The sequence below is a fragment of the Chlorocebus sabaeus genome, chromosome 2, assembly GCF_047675955.1.
Source record: "Chlorocebus sabaeus isolate Y175 chromosome 2, mChlSab1.0.hap1, whole genome shotgun sequence".
NCBI classification, from domain to species: domain Eukaryota; kingdom Metazoa; phylum Chordata; class Mammalia; order Primates; family Cercopithecidae; genus Chlorocebus; species Chlorocebus sabaeus.
In genome coordinates this window covers 4387909-4404666 of record NC_132905.1, presented here as the reverse complement: position 1 = coordinate 4404666, position 16758 = coordinate 4387909, and the positions used below count along the sequence as shown (strand labels likewise).

At 50.0% G+C, this 16758-nt stretch overlaps 1 protein-coding gene across 3 annotated transcripts in view; it reads left to right on the top strand.

Annotated features, from left to right (window-relative positions):
- The window catches only part of PHACTR3 (phosphatase and actin regulator 3), a 275725-nt gene that overhangs the window by 179691 nt on the left and 79276 nt on the right, over window positions 1–16758 (top strand). For 2 of the 3 annotated variants that reach the window (XM_008012500.3, XM_008012491.3), the window contains exons 4-5: window positions 890–1072; window positions 12527–12736. In XM_008012500.3, coding sequence (XP_008010691.2) covers window positions 890–1072; window positions 12527–12736 — 393 coding nt within the window. The remainder of the gene's footprint in view (window positions 1–889; window positions 1073–12526; window positions 12737–16758) is intronic. The other variant, XM_008012529.3, reaches the window with a different exon arrangement.

Below are 16758 nucleotides of genomic sequence, written 5' to 3'. Positions count from 1 at the left end.
TTATAAGTAAGGAAATTGAGATCCAGAGGAATTTGCTATTTGGGCCCAAAATGCCATTTGCAGGTGGTGGGACACATGATAGGGTGACTGTATACTGTTGTCCAAACAGGACACTTTTAGGAGTGAAAGGGACACTGTTGAAGGACACAGGGATGGCAGGTAGGAATGAGGACTGACCAGGTTCTATGGACCCCGACCCTAAAGTAAATGTTGCCTCTTCCTTCCACTGCCAGGATGGGAAGCATGTGGAAGGAGGTCAGGGCAGGCTGGCATCCCCAAATGGCCACCTCATGGCTGTGTCAACATGTGCAGGTCACACTGCCCTCTGCACCAGGCCTCCAGGAACCGCTGTAGAGATTGAGAGGAGTCCTGCAGGGCCATGTGGGGGCTTTGTGCATGGAGCTGTAACGTGCATCTCAGTGACGTGACTGTGACTTGCTGGCCGAGGGCCCTGCCATCCTACAGTTGGGTAACTGGGCCATTTATTTTGCTCTCCGAGTGCTGAGCCCCTCACCATTAAGGTGCAACCCCACGGATGACAAGTGAAGGGCTGGACCCTCAGAGGCTGCAGCAGCCAAGCTTCAAAAGAGGGGAAGCACCAAGTCCTTCCTTATGCCCTGCCAGTGCCTCCGCTTCTGGGAAGGCTGCCTGTCAGACCTAGGGACCCCCAGCTCTGTGTCCCCTCCATCCATGGGTGTGCTCCCGTTCTGGGTTCACAGTACCATGTGTGGTCATCTGCGTGGCTTCCTTAGAGTGTGAGCTGAGCCCCCTGGCGGCAAGGACTGTATCTTATTAACCTCCACCTTGCTTCTCAGGAAGGCTTTTGGGATGATGGAAGGGATGAAGGAAGAGAGGCGCAGGCCTGGCTGACAGCTGCATTTCCTTGTAGATGCTGAAAGCAAAACGTGCAACCCCGATGGAGGACCCCGATCTGTGCAGAGTGAACCGCCTACTCCCAAGTCGGAGATGCTGACTTCAGAAGACGCCCAGCCTGGAAGCCCCTTGGCCACTGGGACGGACCAGGTCTCCCTGGACAAGCCACTGTCCTCAGTCGCCCACTTGGACGATGCAGGTACTGACTGGAGGCCGCGCTAAGTTGAGCTTCTCCTAGAATGGCCATACGTCCCTACTGGTGTCCCTGGCTGTAGCTTAGGCAACGGCCCTCGTAGAACATTGTTCTCAAGAGAGCCAGGCCCGTGCTCGATGCGCTGCCATGCTGTGCTGCCTGGCTGGGTTGAAGGGTTTGCTGGGGCACTTTTCTCTACTGTCTCTTTCCAAGTCTGGCACAGCCAATAAGGGAAGGCACTTAATGATGTTCATCTCCCTGGCACACCTTCCCCCGTCCCAGGGCATCTTTGGGATTCTCTGGGAGCTTCTAGGCAGGAAAGTGCTCTCTGGAGGAGCAAGTGCCCAGTGGGGGGATTTTAGTGACCCGAAAAGGGGTAGGATGTGGGGTTGAGGGACTTTCCTGTGGCCGAAATCCTGCCACAGGGGTCCTCTTGGCCTAAAAGATGCTTAAGTCCCTGCTTGTGTGCATGCCTGGGAGCTGGTTGGTGCTGATGCAGGCTCAGCGTGCTGCGGCCTGTGCAGGGCTCTTCCGCTGCTTCTCGAGGGGAGGCGGGCTTGGTGCTTTGCTCCAAGCCTCAGTTTCCCTCTGTTAAATGGGAAAAGTAATGGACCTACATCAGGGTTGTTTGGAGGGTGGAAGGAACTTAGCACAGTGTCTGCTGTGTAGAGCGACTACTATCGAAGGCAGTAGGGGCTTTGGGTGGTGGTGGTGGTTTTTATTTTAATTGGATAGACCAGGGCACCTCCCAAGGATAGGGGAGAAGGAAGGAAGGATAGAAGGGAGGAAAGCAGGAACTGGCCACAGAAACCTGCAGGCGCTTCACCAGCTCCTCCTCCTCTCCCACCTGGCAGAGCAATTCTTTTGGAGCTTCACTGTGGACTTGGAATCCTGTTGTCTCATAGAATTTCAGGCTATAAACACGTCTCACACAGTTTGGGGGTGGGAAGGTGAACGCACCTCTCCATGAGTGTGGGAAATTGGAAATCCAGGCCCCAGGACAGCCTGCTAGGCCTCTGCTTCAGAGCGGGTGCACTATGCCTGGGACTTCCTTCTGCCACAGAAGGGTGACACCCACAGCCTCGCAGACCGCTTGTCCACAGCACCCCTGCAGCGCTAGCAGGCACCTGCCTAGAGGCATGCTTGGCCCTCCTTGGGGGTGGCTGTGTTTCTCCAGTTTCACCTGGCTTGGAATTTGGGGTCTGAGAGTTGTGACCCCTGGAGGGTCCCAGCTCTCACGCAGAGGCCCCCTCCACACACACAGGTCTCTGTGTGCCCCAGGTATCTGACTTTGGGGCTGGCATGGTTCTTACGGCTGAGCAGAGCCTGGCCTTCCTGCCATGGTGTGGTCCTCGCAGCCCAGCCCTTGTGTGTGGCCCATGAGCCTCCCCGAGGGAGGCAGGGCTGCCGCTCCCAGCCCCCGCCGGGGCTCACGCTTCTCCTTGGCAGTGGTTTCTGTAGCTCAGCTCAGGGCCTGTGCCTGCTCCCCTCAGCGCCCTCTTCTGACCTCAGACACAGGGTCTCGCTCTCTCTCCAGATGCTGGGTGTGGGGATGGGTTCCTGAGAGCAGACTGGGTCTGTTGAGATTACACATATGTATCAAGGACCCTCTCCTGAGTGAGGCCTGAGGGAGGAGTGGGAATCAGCCAGGCAGAGAGTGAGGTGCAGAGCATCCCAGAAAGGGGCATAACATGCAAAGACAGGGGACAGGAACACACACCTTTTCTGTAAAGGGCCAGAGAGGAAAGAGCATCAGCGCTGCAGGCTGGAGGTGTCTGACGCAGTCACTTGCCTCTACCCTCATAGCACAAAAGCAGCGTCGATGGTGAAAGGGTGCGGCTCTTGTCAGTGGAACTGTAATGATTAAAAACAACCCAGGGCTTGGTGAGGTGGGTCACACCTATCATTCCAGCACTTTGGGAAGCCAAGACAGGAGAATCACTTGAACCTAGGAGTTCAAAGTCAGCCTGGACAGCATTGCATGACCCCATCTCTACAAAAAAGTTTTGTGTTTTGTTTTTGGTTGACCGGGAGGTCAAGGCTGTAGTGAGCCGTGATCACACCACGGCTCCAGTCTGGGTGACAGAACCAGACCCTGTTTCAAAAAAATTTAAAATAAAAAACAGCCCACAGATTGGAGAGAGTTGGCCTGGCAGGTTTTCCCTGAGGGCAGCTGGAACCCCCAGGGATGGAGCGACAATGGGATTTGCCTTGTAGGAAGCGCTCTGCTGGTGACCTGGCAAGACCCGGGGGCAGGGAGACTGGAGACGTGCATGGTTCCCCGGGGACTTGTCTCATTCCCGGCTTCCCCAGTGTGGGTCTTGTGCCCCTGGGGTTTGTGAGATGACTTCTTGTGAATGGCATGTGGACAGACAATGAGAAAACATTATTAACATTTAATTAATAATGAAAGTGTTTAAACATTAATAATGAAAATAATTAGGGCAAGAAGTACTGACTTCTCATTTTGGGCAATTACAGAGATTTGCTTTTTCTTACAAACAGAGACATAAATGTGAATTCACTTAAAGTAAAATCTAGCAAACAGAAGTATAGAAAGTACAGAGGAATGTCCAAAATGTCTAAAGCCGGAGCCACAAGTCTGGTTTAAGAAAGACCATTCCATTCCTTAGGGATGCAGCTGGCTTATTAGCAGTTAGTCACATTTGTCATCACGCCGGGGATAACAAGAGCTAACACAGGTGGCTGCCTGCATGCAGGGTGGGGGAGAGTGCTCTGCTAATGACTGCACATTCATTAGCTTACTTAGCCCTGGAAGCAGCCCCCAGAGATCTCATGTCCGTGATGAGATGCTGGCACACAAGTCAAACAACTGGTCCAAATAACTGGAAACAGAGGACATCTTTGACATCAGGTGACCTGGGTTTGAGACACATGCCTGAGCTCCTTACTGAGCTGTGGGGCCATGGGCAAGTGACTTAACCTCTCTGATCCTGTTTGATCAACTGTAAAATGAGGATAGTAGTCACACTGACCTCCCAGGGTCGCTAAAATTAAATTAAGTGATCTCCAGGAAAGAGTTATCTCCATCTTAACCCACACCCGAGCACTTGGAAAGTGTTTACTGCTGCTACTGTAGCATCACTGTTACTCTCACCATCATCATTGTCGCCATCATCGTCATCTGTCACCATCATTGTCATCTGTCGTCATCATCATCATCTGTCACCATCGTCATCTGTCGTCATCTGTCACCATCATCTGTCATCATCATTGTCATCTGTCGTCATTGTCATCTGTCATCATTGTCATCTGTCACCATCATTGTCATCTGTCACCATCATTGTCATCTGTCGTCATTGTCATCTGTCATCGTCATTGTCATCTGTCATCATTGTCATCTGTCACCATCATTGTCATCTGTCGTCTTCATTGTCAAAAACAACCCTTGGAAAGGGACGTGCTAACACACAGTATTTAGCTGCCTACAGATGCTCCCAGAGAGGCCGTCTCTCTAGCAGCACGTTGTTTTGGGACGTGGGGTCACCTGCAGTTTGCGATGGCTGGGACAACCCCGAGGCCTCATCCAGCCCTACAGACCTGGGATCCTGCACTAGGGACATTGTTCACCACAACACCAGGTCAATGTTCAGAAGCTTGGCCATGAGCAACACCCCTATAAACTGGGTGTAACTTAACACAGGGACATTAAATGTACTGGCTAAAAAATTTGCAAGCCAATGTTTAAAAATCAGGAGTGTTCACAGAAATCCAGATGTGCAGTTTCTTTTCAGTTGTCAAAGTTCAGGCCCCCTGGATCCCTGCTGTCACACAGCCAGGGTCACTGGAGCTGAACAGAGTCTGTCCCTGTAGATGGGCCTGGCGCTTTGGGTGTTGGAGTTTGCAATCCCTTCCACGAAGGTGAAGAGCCTGGTCTTCAGAGCCAACCCCTGTGTTACTGACTTAATTTTCTGCTTTGGGCCTCAGTGTTTTGTGATAGAAGGAGTTAGAGCCTGAGGCCCCCGTGAGGCAACATGGTCCTAGGTCTCCGGTTTCTACTGCAGAGCCCAAGGGGACCCGCTGTTTGATGCTTTGTGTCTGATGCTGTCTGTTCTCTTCCCACATTCTGCACCTCAGCACCCAAGGGAGCTGTCCACATCTGGGTGCAGTCGCTCTGTGTTGTGGATAATTCCATGACAGACAGATGTTATCTAATGGCCAACAAAGCCATATTCTTGAGTGGCAAATGTGTCATGTGAGTGCTAGAGCCTGGGCCCTGCTTCTCTCCTTGACCTTGAACAAGTTCAGGGAAACCTCACGGGGGCCCAGAACGCGGTGTCCCGTGGGTGATGGTCTACACCTACAGGAGCCCCTGGGGTCTCTGCAGTGGTGCTCACTGCTGTCCTGAAAGGTCAGGTGCTTTCTCTTCAAAAGAAAACCTCCCATGAACTTTGCTGGGGGTGGGCGAGAGTGGTCATCAAAAAGCACAAGGGGCTGTCTGTCCTAGGTCACTCCTGGCATCCAGATGTCAACATCCAGGACTGGAGTTGCTGCTTCCCCATGCCCCAACCATGATGAGTGTGGGTGGCAGGGGGTACCTCTGAATATTGCAAATCTCAGGAGGAGGACACTGTCAATGATTTTGACCATTATTTTCCTTGAGCCTTTGGTTTGGCGACTTGGGTTGACTTTGGGCTTTTGTGTTTGGGGTGATTTTGCTTTTCCTGGTTTTGTTTGGATGGTGCTTGATATGGTTTGGCGATGTCCCCACCCAAATCTCATTTTGAATTATAGCTCCCATAATTCCCACCCGTTGTGGGAGGGACCTGGTGGGAGATCATTGAATCATGGGGGCAATTTCCCCAGTACTGTTCTCATGGTAGTGAATAAGCCTCATGAGATCTGATGGTTTTATAAGGGAAAACCCCTTTTGTTTCATTCTCATTCTCTCTTGTCTGCCACCATGTAAGATGTGCCTTTCGCCTTCTGCCATGATTGTGAGGCCTCCCTGGCTGTATGGAACTGTGAGTCCATTAAACTTCTTTTTCTTTATAAATTACTCAGTCTCAGGTATGTCTTTATCAGCAGCATGAAAATAGCCTAATAAGTGCCACACCAGCAACAGAGAATTCCCTACAAAGCCCAGAAGGATCTGGTGTTTTGACACAAATGGGAACAGGGTCCTGTTCAGCGTTTCTGTTGTGGGACAGGGGCTGAGTTCTGGCCTTCCCACGAGGGCACTAATTAAAAAGGAGAGTGACACTCAGGGATCATGTTCTGTGTGCACACTATTATCTTATAACAGCCCCATATTTTTGGATGAGAAAACAGAGCCCAGAGAGGTTAAGTCACTTTCCCAGGGCATAGAGCATAAAAATAGATCAAACCCAGTGGCAGGACTGGGTTTGATCTTCACCATAACACTCTACAGCCTAAACTCTAGAGCCAAACAGGAGATAAACATTTGTTCTGCTTCTGGAATGTTCTGGAATGTGAGTCTAGAACAGGAACTGTCAAATTGCAGACTGCAGGTCAGATAATGCCCATGTGTGTGTCTGCATGGCCGTGGAGCACTGCTCTAGTGGGCTGGTCCTGGGAGCCAGGAGACCACGGTGAGGTGCCTCCCTCCCTGAGCCCTACACTTGTCTCCCCAACTGGTGGCTGCCCTTCACCACTGCCTGGGGCCTATGCTGATACCAACTACTCCTGGGGCATGGGCTCTGGTCAACTGCTGGGCACTGACTGGAGGAACCTCATCTGGGAGTTGGTGAGCCACCTGGCCCACAGCCAGCTGCCCAAGCTGAGACCAAGGATGTGCTGGGTGTATGGGGGTGGAATACAAGTGACCATGGCTCTCCACGTCCATCCTTGGGCTGGCCACCCTTGAACTCCAGAATGTCTTCAGTGGGTGGTAACTGGCTGCAAAATGTGCCCCCTGCCCCGGTAGCCCTCTCGAGGCAAGTGGCAGGGCAGAGTTTTTCGTCCTGTTAAGTTCCTACATAATATTCTTGATTTTGCCTCTTAGCCTGGAAAGCCAAAGATGTTTATTGTCTGCATCTGAATAGAAAAGGTTTATCAGCCCCTGCTCTGGAAAATAAGTGAGGATTACACAGAAGGGTGTCAGTGGAACGTGCTTAGCAAAGAGGTACCAGTAAGCCATGAACTTGTGGCACTGTGGTTGAGCTTCAGGTATTTCCATTCCTAGCCCTGATCCCTGCAATGGGGTTTGTACAGTGTAGGAGCCTCTGGTTGAGACTTCATTTGGTAAAAAGGAGCCTCTGCTTGTCCAGCCCCAAGGGATGGGTCCCTCAAATGCAGAGGACATGCAGAGCCAGTGTCTTCTTCCACTTTTTCAAAAATTGATTCAGCATTTGAGATGTTAACAGATGTGAAATTTCAGTTTTGACAAGACTCCAAGATACAACAGTGGTGCACACTCACATGAGATGCAGAGGGCGGTGTCAGAGGAGAGGGAAGATGGGGAGGAGGGAGGGAGAGAGGAGATGCTGAAAACCATCTCCTGTCCTTAAAGCCACCAGGCAGGCCAAGGATGTGAAGGTTCAGTGTGTGGTGAGGATGGATGTTTTGGGGGAGACTCAGGAGGAGGGTTTTGGTGAGCCTAGCTGGTGTGGTGAGTCTCATGGCCATCAGGGTGAAGGGTGGGGAACCCAGAGTCCCACCTTGGGCAGGTGGAATGAGGGGACCTCAGAGGCTTACCCTTTACTCTGTGGCTTAAGGTAGTGGCACTGTGACCATTGGCTCAGTCCTGGGAAATCCAGAGCTCCCCTGTCTGGTGCAGTAGTCACTAGCCACGTGGCTGTTTGAAATAATTAAAATTTAAGCTTGTTTGTCACTCCAGCCACTTGTCCAGTGTTCAGTGGTCATGAGGGTCTAGTGGCCACCATACGGACAAGGAATAAGTGTGTCCATCATCTCAGAAAGTGCTACTGGGTAGTACTGAGGGTCAGGGTGGCTTCACATCCATTTTGGTGTGGAACAAGGAGAGATGTAGTTTGGATTGGCCAGCCTTCCAGAGTTCTCCGTACTAACAGAGACTGTAATAGCAACAAAGACCACATGGCCCAAGCTGGAAATATTTTCTACCTGACCCTCTGCAGGAAAGGCCTGACAAACTCTGATTTGGAGAATGGGTTTCCACTGGGGTGGGAAGCATTGTCAGGAGCTTGAGAGGCTGGAGAGGAGGCCCAGGCAGAAGTTCTGATAGCTCACACTGGGAGACAAGTGGATATTTCTGAGAAATTATTTGGAAGTAGAGTTCATGAGACTTGTCTGTGAATTAGATATAAGGGGTGGGTACGGGGGTGGAGAGGGCAAGAAAAGGGTGGTGTGGGGCATCTGGTCTGGCTGGACAGCCGGTGGGGCATGGAGCACTGAACCTGGTGAAAGTGGATGATATGGTGTGGCTATATCCCCACCCAAAATCTCATCTTGAATTATAATTTCTACAATCCCCATAATCTCCACGTGTCAATGGAGAGGCCAGGTGCAAGCAATTGAATCACAGGGGGCAGTTTTCCCCATGCTGTTCTCATGATACTGAGTGAGTTCTCACAAGATCTGATGGTTTTATAAGGGACTCTTCCCCCTTCACTTGGTACATCTCCTTCCTGTCGTATTGTGAAGAAGGTGCTTGCTTCCCCTTTGCCTTCTGCTGTGATTGTAAGTTTCCTGAGGCCTCCCCAGGCATGCTGAACTGTGAGTCAATTAAACCACTTTTCTTTGTATGTTACCCAGTCTCAAGCAGTTATTTTTAGCAGTGTAAGAAGAGACTAATGCAGTAGGGATCTGGCTGGATTAGTGCCATGTCCACAGCTTCTAGAATAGTGCCTGGAGCCCATGGTTGTTCAATAACATTTGCAAGATGGGTTGATGGTCGAATGAGTGAGAGGGAAGGGAAGGCTCAGGAGAATTTGTTGTGGGGACCAAGATTCAAGTTTGGATGTGATTGGCCTCCAGATGGAGATGCCCATGTGGCCAACCGGTAACATGGAAGTCTGGAGCTCAGAGAAACGGTCCACAGTTGACAGAGAAATGGAATCAGTTCTGAAGCCAGAGGAGTGGATGAGAATGACCTGTGAGAGGGGTAGACAGGGAAGAGGACCTAGGCCTGCATCCTGGGGCAGCCCAGGTGGACATTCATATGCAGGAGGTGGGACCTGCCAGAGAGGCTGTGCAGAGGTGGCCAGGGCTCCAGGGGAGAACCAGGAGAGTGTGTGTCAGGAAGCCAGAGGGGAAAGTGTTAAAGATGGTGGATGGCTGAGTGGGGTGGCCCTGGCTCAGTGAGGGGGCCAGGGCTTGCTGGGTGGAGATGCAGTGTTAAAGGTCATCTTTCATAAGTTTATTTTGCAAAGGAACAGGTAATTGTAACTAAGCTGGGAGTGTAGACGAGGTCAAGATTGTTTGGTTTGGTTTTGGGTAGAATATTTTAGATCTTGTTGGGATCCTAAAAAGAAGGATAAGTCAGTGATGCAGGCCAAGGGGGACAACCTGTCAATAGCTCAGAGGGATGTGGAACTGACCCAAGTCAGTGCTTATCTAGTGAAGTCTTACGTGGAGATCAGACATAGAAGATAGATCCAGGTGATTGGCTGGGGCTGACCCAGGAGTGGGGACACTGACCCCAGGCTGCTCTGCCTCCCTGGTAATGCTTCCTTTGGTGGTACCTCTTAGCAGACCCTTGGAGCCCAGTTCAGATGCTGGCGACATTGTCCTGGAGGAGATGAGTCAGAGGAGTGCTGAGTAGCTCTAGACAAACCTTCCCTGCCATGGTCTCATGTTGGCCTTTCCATCCTTGTAGTGGGCAGGGTCGGGTATTTTATACAGATATTTGTACAGATGAGGAGACTGAGACTCACTAAGCAAGGTGGAGACCAAGGTCACTCATCTGTAAATAGGTCAAACACATGGAGGAAGGAGGGGGATGCTGGATTCTGGTGTAATTGAGGCGAGGTGAGCCGTTTCCATGACATCTCTGTCTCCCAAAAGCAGGACTTTGGAAATGTGCTGGGTGACCAGTCCCCTGAGAGCATGACCCATTCACAAAGAAGCAATCCGGATCAAGAAGTCCTGTAAACCCAAACAATCAAAGCAGGGTGTGGATGCAAGGACCACATTAAAGGGCTTCAGAATAATAGATGTGTGAATATCTGAAAAGAGGTTGGACCCCCCAGGAGGAAACTTCCTGGGAGAAAACTAGGCCTGGGCTGGCTACTGAAAGCTCACCCCATGCCTGGTGGTCTTGGCCATGAGCTTGGCTGCCGAGGAAATGGACTCTGAAGTGTGGTGTCCCAAGAATGAGGGTGTCCACTTGCCTGTGCTGATTTACACAAGACAGAAAACTCCACCAAGTTATAACTGGAGCCTACATAGAGAAAATGGGCATTTCTATGCTTACCTGTGACTTAACAAGGAAACCTCATAACTATTTTTACCTAGAAAGCACAAAATATTTACTTTGAAGTTATTATCAGGGCAAAACTTACTAAGTGAAACAACTAATCAGAGTTGTAGACTCTCAGACATTATAGGTTACAAGTCAGATGACATAATGACAGTCTCAGAGCATAGGAGTCTTAAACCCTTTGAGCAAGTAACACTTTTAAAGACAGTTTGATAGCAATAAGAAAAATAAAATGAAAACAGCACTTTCCTGTGGGTATCCATGCAGAACAAAAGAGTATAGAGCCAACTGTAATTATGGTTCTTCTCAGTTCAGGCCAACTTCATAACACAGAGCTGAGTCTGCCCTCTGCAGCTGGAGTATGTGTTGTTGGGTGAGAACAACACATACTCCATCTCTGGTTTCAGAGATTTTGTTCTCCAGGCATTAGGAGGGCTGGCCCTTCTGAGATAATGACTCCATTGTCATGAACTTAACATGACAATGTTAAGAAAGGGCTGGGAATGAGAGTTTAAAACGTCCAACATGGGCAATAAAGGAACAGAAACTAATGATAGCTAATGGGATACAAGGGGCATGCAATATTTCCATCTGGTGTTTAGCTGGAGGCTCTCTGCGGGCAGGAATTAGGCCTGTTTTAACATTGCCTCCCCCGACCACTGTGTTTTCAGCACCATGGACAGCACAAACAGCTCCTGGGTACTGCCAGAAACAGCAGCTGATAGATGAATGAACCCCACAGGAGGTAACACAGTGACCCAAGGACAAGCTCCAGCTCCACCAGGCTTTTCCCTCAGACATACAATGGGGAGAGTGTTTGTGTCTTCTTCATTGGGTAGTTGTAAAAACTGAATAAGATGACGTGTGCCAGGTACCTTCCATGGGCCTTAGCACTCAAGAGTGTGCTGAGAGGGCAGGAAGTGAGGGAGTGCTGGTTAAGGAAGAACAGAGATGTTGGGGACAGCAGTTTGCATTTGAGTCAGAAATCCAAGAGGAGCTCTGGTCCGATGACCTCAGTTTTACCTGTAAAGCTGCAGGTGAAGCTGTGTGGTAGGAGCAGGCAAAGGTGGGAAGCTGGAGGTGGGGAAGGGACAGAAAGGGCTTGAGCAGTCATGCAGAGCACCTGCAGGAGGAAGCTCCTGGCCACGGGTCATGCAGAGCAACAGTTCTTCCTGAAGTGGACTCCATGAGTTCTTCCTCCTGCAATACTAGGCGAGGACAGGAGCAGACAAGTGGCAGCTTCATCCCCAGATGAAACTTTTCCAGAGAGTTGAATGGAAAGGAATCAAGGCAAAGAACTTAGGGACTGTTGGTCAGATTGTTGTTGAAATAGTGGATGATGGAACCCAAGCCAGGTAAAAAGAGAAATAAGAAAGGGAAGGGTTGATGGGTTGAGGGAAAGCTGGGGATGGGCAGGCTGAGGGTGGTGGTGAAGGAGGTGGATGTAGCCTGAATGAGCAGCTAGGAAGGGAGGGATGAGGGTTCTGGGATGGCCGAACCCTTCCTCCAAGTCGATCTTTCCTGTCGTCACTCCCACCCTAGGCTGGCATACCAGACGTTAGGGCTGCTGCAAACAGACAAATAAGAATGAGAGCTGCTGGACTGGAGGGTTACACTGTGTCATGGCCACTTCTTGCTTAAACTGAGAAACAATCCTGTGAGGGGCTGTTGGTAACACAATGCCATGCCTGAGTAAATTGAGTTTTGGAGAGATTTAGTAACTTAAGGTCCAATAGTAAGTTCAGAGACCACTTGAGCCTGGGTGTGTCTGACTCCAAAATCTGGCATGGTGAACACTGCTCCTAGGTGAGGTGAGAGCTATGGCATGCACCTCTCGTGGAACAAAGAATGGAATCCCTCATGCTATTGAAATGACTTCCCTCTCTGCATCCTCCCCTCTCTGCTTCTGATGGTTCTATTGAGAGTTGAACTTGCAGGAAGTTAAGTGCCTGTGTGAGGTGACTGCTCTGTATGCTCTTCACGATCCCATCCCACCAAACCCTCTTGCTTTGCTCTCTTACTTCCATTGCTGTCAGAGGAAACATGTTTTTGAACTCTCTGCTTTGCCTTTGAACCAGCCAAGATGCCATCTGCATCCAGTGGTGAAGAAGCAGACGCTGGCAGCCTCCTGCCCACCACCGATGAGCTCTCCCAAGCCTTAGCTGGGTCTGACTCCCTGGACAGTCCTCCCAGACCTCTGGAGAGATCTGTGGGCCAGCTCCCCAGCCCCCCACTGCTGCCCACTCCGCCACCCAAGGCAAGCTCCAAAACCACAAAAAATGTCACAGGTGGGTCCACATGCATCCTGTCCATCCTCTTTCCTTTCTCTGCCCCATCCACCCATCCATCCATCCATCATACATTCATCCATCATACATTCATCCACCCATCCATCCATCCATCCATCATACATTCATCCATTATACATTCATCCACCCATCCACCCACCCATCCATCCATCCACCCACCCATCCATCCATCCATCCATCATTCATCCATCCATCATACATTCATCCATCATACATTCATCCATCATACATTCATCCACCCATCCACCCATCCATCCATCCATCCATCCATCCATCATACATTCATCCACCCATCCATCCATCCATCCATCATACATTCATCCATCATACATTCATCCACCCATCCATCCATCCATCCATCCATCATACATTCATCCATCCATCATACATTCATCCACCCATCCATCATCCATCCATCCATCCATCCATCCATCATACATTCATCCACCCATCCATCATCTATTCACCCATTCACTCATCCATCCATCTGTCCATCCATCCACCCATCCATCCATCCATCCATCCATCCATCATACATTCATCCACCCATCCATCCATCCATCCATCCATCCATCATACATTCATCCACCCATCCATCCATCCATCCATCATACATTCATCCACCCATCCATCATCCATCCATCCATCCATCATACATTCATCCACCCATCCATCATCTATTCACCCATTCACTCATCCATCCATCTGTCCATCCATCCACCCATCCATCCATCCATCCATCATACATTCATCCACCCATCCACCCATCCATCCATCCATCCATCCATCCACCCATCATACATTCATCCACCCATCCATCATCTATTCACCCATTCACTCATCCATCCATCTGTCCATCCATCCATCCATCCATCCATTATACATTCATCCACCCATCCATCATCTATTTATTCACCCATTTACTCATCCATCCATCTGTCCATCCATCCACCCATCCATCCATCCATACCTTCAGCCAGTCTTGATTGGGCACCCACTATGGGAAGGTTCTCATCATTAGCTACTGTGCCTGGGGTTCAGGGCAGGCCCAGAGGAGTAGATCTTACCAAGGAAACTGTGGTTGTCAGGAGCAGACTGCTTAGTCTCCCTCAAGCAAACACGGGAGTGTCTTTGCAGGAGTCAAAGGGGGCATCTTCTGGGACTTGAATGCAAGAGATGCAGCCCGTTCCCAGGACGGGACTTGGCTTTAGCTTGGCTTGGCTTTTCTTTTTCTTTTTTCTTTTCCTTTCCTTTCTGTCCTGTTCTGTTCTTTCTGGATGTTCATGTGTCTGTCTTTCTCTTTGTGCTTCTCTCTGAATCTCAATCTCTTTCAGTCAGTCTCTCTCCCTTCCTCCCTCCCTGTCTCTGCTGGTCTCTGTTTTGCTGTTTCACTTTCCGATAAGTTCTGTCCAGCAAGGCAGAGCCAGGAGTAAACAGCAGACATTGGTGGTCAGATGGAGGTGCACAGCTGGACAGAGGCCCCCACAGTCAGACACTTATGTAGCTTTTGTCACACTGGCAGAATAATCCTAGCAAGTAGAGATATAATTACTTTGCAAATTTAGGTATTTTTTGTCTGGAATTTACTGCTGCAAACAGGACACATTGATGGTCTCAGGGAAAAAGTAGGCTGTTTATCAAGAGATAATGACTTTTCAGAGTAAAAGCTTGCATGCTGTCTTTGAAGGCTGTAAGTGTCAAACATGACACAAAGCAGAGTTTGACAATTTTGTTACAATCACCTAACCTCTGATTAACCACCATCAATAATTGCCATTTGTTGGGTAGGCACCAGGTGCCCCATTTGTAGTTGACAAAACAGGCTCAGGAAACTCCAGTAACTTGTCCCAGGTCCTGGAAATGATTGAAACTTTTGAACCCAGTTTTGGGCCCAAAGCTTGTTGCTACTACATGTGTGGCCAGGGGCTGGTGCCCTCCCCTCTGTGATCTCACCTAATCCTCATTGTGCTTCTTCCCAGCTTTCATGGAAGAGAGAACTGTCACCTTTTGGAAGAGGTGTCAGCTGCTGGGACAGAGAGAGCCCGGGCATGAGCTTGGGAGGGCTGGGTCCCAGCCCCTGGCTCTTTTCTGAGGACCTTACTGCCGCTTATGGGGTGAACGCTCAACCTGGAGGCGACTCTTGGGTGGAAAATGCTTTCAGTGGGGCATTTTCCTTGTATGCCTAACATGAATTAAGTACTTCAATCTAACTGATGATTCTCAACCAGACACCACAGAACCAGAGGAGGTGCGATGCATCCCACAGGGGGCCTCTTTAGCTGGTACTGCAGATGTTCTGGATGGGATAGATGTGGGGCTGTGTGCCCTGTGGTTGCCCGAGTAGGGTTGGTATGTGGGAAGATGTGCTGCTGGGTGGGTGGAGGGATGAGTGAGGGGGCGTCCCCTCCACCCCACCACCCTGAGACTTGGCCCCGGCTGTTCTCCCTGCCGGAACATTCTCCCTTCCTGCTTTGCCCGGTCAATACCTTTGCATGCTTGGGACCACAGCTCAAGCTGTCTCTCCTTCAGGGGAGCCAGCCCTGACCCCTGACCTCATAGCACCATGTGCCCCATCTTCCAGCATTTACTGCATTGCCCCACCTTGTTTAGTGGGTTGAATGGTGTCCTCCCAAAATCCCCATCCACCTGGAACCTCAGAACATGACCTTGTTTGGAATAAGCGTCTCTCAACTGTCAGTAAGTTAAAGATCAAGCTGAGCTCATGCTGGATTAGGGCAGGTCCCGAATCTAATGACAGCGTCCACGTGAGGATGGGAGTGATGCATCCACAGAACGCCAAGCATTTTCCAGGGAGAGAGGCCTGGGACGGCATTTCCCTCACAGCCTCAGAAGGAACCAACCCTGCCAGCCTCTCAATTTCAGGCTTCTGGTCTCCAAAACCATGAGAGTTGTTCTGTTGCTTTAGGCTGCCCAAGGAGCCATACATGTTGTATGGTTTGCCTCTCTCTAACCACCTGCTCCCCAGACAGTAGCCCCTGAGAACTAGCCACACCTTGGTGTTCACCATCAAATCCAAGTGCAGGCATAGTACAGGGCATACAGCAGGCACTCAGCAAGTGCAGATGACAGTTGCATGGATGAATGAATGGTGAATGAATGGATGCATGTTCTGAACCCTGTCTGTCTGCTTTCTGCATCTTTCTACCTCTCTGTAGATGAACCCAAATATTCGGTCTTTGTGTGATATGGCCATATAAATTACAGTACAAAGTTGGAGGCAAAACTGTGCTATGTTGCATTCTGTTATTGTCCTTGCAATAGCTCCCTTTTTCCTCCATTGAAACCTAAAACCATTGAAAGTCCATTCAATTAATCACCATTCACCTCATTTTATTCTGGCTAATGTATAATTTGTTCCTGGCCCTCAATAACTTGGTAACCCAGAGAGTTTCCTGCCTCTCCCGAGCTTGGGAAGGTCGAGCCTCAGAAGGCACAGGTCTTCACTCTGACTCCACACGCCCTAAATTCTGGCATTCTGTCCCAAGTCTGCAGACACTTCTGGCTTCCACATTGCCCTCAGCTGCAAGGACATCGGGGGATACTCTGACACTTACGCATTTCCAAGGGGACTAAATTGAGACTGGGAGGCGGAGGAAGGTGGTTCCAAGCTATGGGCCCTGGTCTGGCTTCTTACTGCAGAGACTACATTTTGGTGACTTTGATTTAATTTTCTCAGTTCCTCTTTTCCCTTTTCCTTTGGGAAAAGGTTCATGTGCTTCGGCATGTGAACACTAGATGGCAGCAAAGAAGAAAGTTCCCTTACCTGGGCTTCCCTGGCTGCAGGAGGGACCGTGGCCCAACTGAGTCTCCACCCAAGGCAGGACCGCAGGTGTCTTAGTTCATCTGAGTTACTTATAAACCACAGAAACTTATTCCTCACTCTTCTGGAGCCTGGAAGTCCAAGACCAAGATGCTGGCAGATTTGGTGTCTCTGATGAGAGCTTGCTTCCTGGTTCATAGGCCAAATTCCTGGACTTTCT